Genomic DNA, 5,762 nt, shown 5'->3' with positions numbered 1-5,762 from the left:
ATCTGTATCTGCAGCCGCTCCCCAGCACTAGCATCACCGCCTCAGCTCCGCCTCAGGTCACCAGGCATTCGATTCTCGTAGGAGCACCGGTCCCTGGTGCCACAGAGGTTGGCTCTAAGACCACCGGACAGAAACCACCGTACACCCACCACTGAGCAAGCCGCCCCTCCATGTGGATGGCCCCCTCCAGGGGACCCTGGAGTACAGGGAGGCAGAGCCCTTAGCAATCACTAACCGGGGGCCTTATGTCAGGAAGGGTTCCGAGGCCCAATCAAAGTGGAAGGCGCCACGGAGGAGACCATCTCTTCTCCACCTCCTCCTTTCTGCAAGTGGGGCAAGGAGGCCCTGAGAGGAGGGAGCCCCACATCCCAAAGCAGAGGCAGGATTGCCGCTCCGCCTTCCCCAGAGCCATTTGGAGCCTCTGGGGATCCAGCCTCCCCAGCTTCTGTCCCCTGACACAGAGAACCAGTGCATCCTCTCCTCGTGGCTTATTTCTACCCTCTGTCTTTTGAATTGAGCCATTGGCCCCTACGGCCCATTATCGGACATCACAGGGACCTTTGGGCCACTTCTGGGCTCTCCCGCAGCCAGCCACCTCCATAAGCGGCCCTCCATCTGGCCACAGCCATCATTTCTTAGGCCTGGGGACCATTCAACTTCATGACACCCAAGATGTGGAAACTGCAAAAGAAACGTCTTTATTCTTTTAACTTTCTTAATATTTACAAAGAACAACATGAACACAACTGAAAATGGCTTACACAGTGGGTGGCTGGTGAACAGATGTGTAACTAGGGTTTCTGGGGTGGCTGGCAGGCCAAGGCCACACAGGGGTGGCAGGATGATCTGTTGGGCTCTCGCCTGGTTGGGGAGGGGCCAGCTGAGCCCAGTCCCACAGCTTCCAAGGCAACAGCCTGAGAAGTCCCTGCCCCAACCTTGCCCCAACCCTCCCACACACATGCAAAGGGAAGGTTCTCAAGAGGCCACACCACTGCCCAGCCTGCTCCTCATAAGGGGAGCTTCCGGGGTTCCCAACACCCCTGCAGGCCAGAGGTGGGGCCCAAGTCCCTCCCGGCCCAGCTAGAGGTAGCCAAAGACATTGAAGATGGGTGGGGGCAAGGCCGGCTTGGTGGGTATGGGTTTCAGAACCACAGGTCTGTACACTTTCTGCCCCAGACCATCCACATCCTTGCAGAAGTGGGCCAGCTCCCCTGGGGAAACCGAGCTTTTCCTCCACAGGCCCAGGCTGGGCACCGGGCTCTGAGGCAAAGCCCCTGGAGGGCCCGGGTAGCTGGGCTGTCCATGGTACTGGAAGGGGCAGCAGCTCCAGGCATTGACACGGCCCACCAGGGAGACCCCAGGCATCTTGAGTGGCTCCTTTTCAGCTGGCACCCTTGGCGACATGGGCACCCGGGCCGCCTCGGGCCCCAAGGGCTCCAAGCCCTTGCAGTGTTTCTTACCCTCATAGGGGGGTCCCGCCCTGAGGCCCAGTCCCCCCTCCAGCCCCACGGGGTAGCTGTGGGTGGGCCTCGGCTCCTCCCAGAAGGAAGCGGGCAGCTGTCTTTTCCTCATGGGCACCTGGCCAGGCCTGGCAACTTCTGGATTCTGCCCCTGCAGGGTCTGCTCCTTAGCGAGACACGCCTCCCTGTAGGGGTTCCCCAGAGCCTTCTCCTTGCAGCCCCCACCCCCGCCGGGGCCAGCATCTGGGCCAGAATCGAGGGGCAGTCTCCCGGGCCGGTCCTCGGGCCCCCTTTTCAGGTGAGGCTCGGCCCCTCGGCCGGGGAGGCCCCGCGGAAGCCGGGAGTACTTCTGGGAGAAGCGTTTGAGCTGCTTCTGCAGGTACTTGCGGTGGTCCACGGAGCGGCGGCAGGGCGCGGACTTGTCCAGGGCTGCCTTGATGTCACTGGACGCCAGGTTCACGAAGTTCAGCAGCATCTTCACGTCACTGTCAGATGCCATCGCCAGGGGGCCACTGCACAGGGCTTTCCATGAAGAGGGTGGTTCTGCTGGTGGCTGGCAGCCTCAGGGGAGGGCACAGAGCTGACCTGGAGGGACACACAGACTATTGGAGTCTCTCCAAGCAACCACACCCAGCTGTCCCCAAAGGCCACATGGTTGTGAACAGTGGGCCCAGCCGCAGCAGCCCTCAGCCCCAGACACAGAGTCCTGGGTAGAGGAATGCCCGTTCACGCCACTGAGCATTTCGTGAGCATCTGTGATGGAACGGGCTCCAACACGTTTAGTCTTCTTGGGTCTGTCGCCCTCTACTTGCAGCCGAGGCTCAGAGAGGTCAGGTGACTTGCCCCAGGTGAGCCAGCTACAAGTGGCATTGCTGGGACTGGAGCACAAGCCTCCACGTTCCCGGCCCGCCATGCCTCCCACACACCACGCTGCCAACGTGCACAACGTGCCAGCAAAGCATTTTCTCTTCTGAGCAGAGGCGACTGCCCCACTTTACAGCAAGGCCAAGCCCCCTGTCTCCCTGGTGGTGCCCTCCCCGCTCCCACCCCTGCCCCCAGCCCTGCTAGCATCGGCCCCCCTCCTCAGTCCCCACGCTCCACCCCCAGCTCTCACGCAGGACAGGCAGGACCCCTGTCTGGCACTCAGGCCGAGGCCTGCCTGGCGGGCTGAGCTCAGGCTGTGGACAGCAGGGACTCCCCGTAGAAGCATCTGCAGCAATTTCATGCCTCCTGGGCTACCACCCACAACCCCTCGCCCCTCCCCCGGGCCCCAGCCTGCCCCACACCCCCACCCAGGCAGACCCGGCAGCCTGGGCCTCCACACTGACCGAGGGTGCGGGCCCCGGGCCCCCCAGCAGGGCCCGGCAGGTTCCCCGCCGCAGACCTGGGCCAGGCCCGGTGCGGCCGGCGAGCTCCGAGCGTCCGGCTGGAAGAGGTTGTGCCGCCCTCGAGTGGGCTGAATGAAGGACGAGTCTCAGAGCTGGGGGGCCCCTCAGGCCAATCAGGAGCGCCTCTCCAGATACAAAGCATCCCAATCAGGCGGCAGCGCCCCGTTCCCACATTCTTTGCCGTCACAAATTGTCACCATGGGGACCATCACAAAAAAGACAGCTCCCAAATGCAATCATTTCCCGGTAAATTTCTACCCTTCAGCCCCGCTCTCCCCCTCGGCCTCCACGCCCTCCTCCCCTTGACCTCGGTTCCCTGGTTTCTCGAGGGGCAGTGTGTGTGTGTGTGTGTGTGTGCATGAGTGCGTGCGTGTGTGCGTGTGTGCGTGTGTGTGTGTGTGTAAAAAGTCCAAGACTGAGAAGAGATGGGCCTGAGATCCGACCCCCAGGCTCCAGGCCGGCAGCTGCCATGCTCCAGTGCAGACAGACAATCGGACGGGTAAGCCGGCTGGGCGGCCTTCGGGCGGGCGGCCTTCCCCGCTGTCCTTGAGTGTTGAGTGGCTCTCTCCTCTCCCTCTCCCACCCGCGCTCCCTGGGGCATGGGCCCCGGCGGGCCTGTGAGGGCCAGCGGCACGCTGATGCGGGCAGAGGTAGCCGGGAAGGACTCTCTAATGAGGGGCTGGGATATCCATGGGAAGGGAGCTGGAGCGCTCAGGAATCTTGTCTTTATGTTTGCTTCCTCAATTGAGCTGCACAAAGCCTGAATTGCCCATTCAGCGCGGCCGGACAAAAGGTTGGCGTTGCACGGTCCCCTTGCATTTGTAGTCAAACAGTTAGGGACTTAAATCGAGTCGTCATGATGGAGAAAGAGGTGGACAAAGCCCATAGAATTGCCATCAGCAAACATTTTCCTGTGTCATATTAGCCAGTCTCCATGGCTCCCCCTGGCCTGGGGACAATGGCACAAGTTTGCACACTTGGTTACTGTCACCGTGCCAACGCCGGCAGGGCCACAAGCAGGGCTGCTCCGAGCGAGCACGGAGCCCAGAGCCAGCCGTTGGCCCTGCCCACCGACTGGCCAGAGGGAAGGTGAGGCCGCTGGCAGAGGAAGGCTCCCTGAGACGTGCCGGTGGGAGAGGCCTCCACGCCAGCCAGCCCGGAGGGTCCCCTGTGCCTCCTGCCTTTCCCCTCCTCCCCTCCCCTTTTCTCTGCCACCTTCTCCTGTCCCCTGGCCCAGTGGCTGGTGGTCAATACGCCAACCCGCACTTTTGTACCACAGCCTAAAATGCCAAGGACTCCTCTCCGAAGTCCCCCACCCAGACTGGAAGCACGGGCAGGGCAGGGCAGGACCGGGGCGTCCCCCAGGAGTGATGGTCACACCCCCTCCTGCTGGCCGATGGGCAGCTGCTGCCCGTACAAAGCGACCGCCCACAGTGGCCTGGCTCCAAGCTACCTCCTCCTCTGGCCCAAGGGTCCCTGCAGGCAAAATGAAGGTTTTGGTGGAGAGGGCCCTGCTGTGAGATTCGAAAAGCGTGAACTGAGAAGGAGGTGACTTTGGACTGGACCATCCGGGTCACTGGCCATCCCAGGGCCTGAAGAGTGGTTCCCTATCTGCAGCAGCCTTCGAGGGAATGAGAGCTAAACCATCGTCACTTGAAGCTTCTGAGATCTGGGATTACTTGTTTCTGCAGCAGAACCCAGCCCACTCTGACCGGTACGGGCAAGAAACACCCTTTCCACCCCAAACCACCCTATGACACGTCGCTGGACAGAATGCCGAGGTCACCGGGCCGAGGTCACTGGGTTAGGCTTCCGTGCAACTCCCGTCACAGCCGCCGCTGCCTACCGCATGGGACCCAGGGCACGCAGACCTGGCCTGTGTTCAAATTCCTCCACAGCCCGGCGCCAGCCCACTTAACCACCTTCTCCACTATTCTCCACTGGGAGACTTGGCCTCAAGCCATCCCGGCCCCATGCCCGCCCTGGCTTCCTGCACGCGCTGTGTCTGCTCCTGCTGGTCCCTCCCTCTGGAACACCTGCCGCCTCCCAAGAGCATGGAGGCGTTCCCGCACCGCTCCGCTTGGCCCCAGCTTCCTCCCAGACTCTACGGCACCTGCAGTCGCGTTAGCTCATCCTGGCGTTGACTGCTTGTGACGTTGTCCCCTTGTTTCTCGGCCAGTCATGACCCCCCGCAACCAGCCGGTGAGCTCTGTGGGAGTCAAATCTGAATCTTTAAGAATCTTTCCAAATCTTAATATCGGCTCCTCTTCCCATATGTTCTTCTCGCTTTTTGAGGAAAGAGGGAAGAGAAGAAGAGAGGAGAGAGAAAAATGGAAAAAAGAAACTGATACTTGTTGGGCACTTAATATGTGCCAAGGCCGGAATCCGTGATGGAGCACGAAGCACCTCGCCTGATCCTGGGACAGCTCCACGAGGGCGTTCTTGTTGCCCTTTACAATGAGGAACGGGAGGTTGAGTCCCTTTCCCAAGGATCACAGCTAATAACTGGCAGAACTTGACCTTGAAGCCAGGCTCATCTGCACGCAAAGCCCGTGTGGATCCCACCACGCCACATCGCTTCTTCCCAAGCACTGGGCACTGATGAAGTGCGCTCAGGTCCGAAGGCCTCACAGGCCAGACTGTCTGCGTCAATCCTGGGTTCGGCTCTGCTGTCCCCTCCTCGAAATGTGACTCTCAGCCTCCGACTCAGGCATGTGGGCGCCGCGGCTATGGGAGACCAGTCCAGGGGAGAGGAGGCAGCTGCAGCCTGAGAACCTGATCTACAGTCTTGTACTGGCCTGGCCACACCCCCGGCTCAGGCCAGCCCTCTGGGGACCGCCTTTGACCCCTGCTGGGGCAGGCTGCTCTCTGTTTTTCTAAGAGGCCTTATAGACAGGTTTAAAAATAGTAATAA

At 61.1% G+C, this 5,762-nt stretch overlaps 1 protein-coding gene across 2 annotated transcripts; it reads right to left on the bottom strand.

Moving 5' to 3' along the window:
* Nucleotides 1–977: 977 nt before the first annotated feature.
* FAM181A (family with sequence similarity 181 member A) lies at nt 978–2,902 on the bottom strand. 2 transcript variants are annotated; one of them, XM_006925550.1, is made up of 2 exons: nt 2,620–2,696; nt 978–2,045 (listed from the first exon to the last, which is right to left on the bottom strand). In XM_006925550.1, the coding sequence occupies exon 2, from the start codon at nt 1,957–1,959 to the stop codon at nt 1,081–1,083; it is 879 nt and encodes a 292-aa protein (XP_006925612.1). In that variant the 5' UTR covers nt 1,960–2,045; nt 2,620–2,696; the 3' UTR covers nt 978–1,080. The 2 variants fall into 2 exon arrangements, with proteins under 2 accessions (XP_006925612.1, XP_006925613.1); XM_006925551.1 differs by lacking the exon at nt 2,620–2,696 and adding an exon at nt 2,789–2,902 and having other exon boundaries at nt 1,081–2,045.
* Between the last annotated feature and the right edge of the window lie 2,860 nt (nt 2,903–5,762).

Source organism: Pteropus alecto, unplaced genomic scaffold, assembly GCF_000325575.1.
Source record: "Pteropus alecto unplaced genomic scaffold, ASM32557v1 scaffold8, whole genome shotgun sequence".
NCBI lineage: Eukaryota > Metazoa > Chordata > Mammalia > Chiroptera > Pteropodidae > Pteropus > Pteropus alecto.
Note: the sequence above shows the minus strand (reverse complement) of the source record. Positions and strands in the feature narration are given on the sequence as shown.

Coding starts and splice junctions, on each gene's coding strand:
- FAM181A (XM_006925551.1), bottom strand. CDS start 1,959: ATGGCATCTGACAGTGACGTGAAGATGCTGCTGAACTTCGTGAACCTG.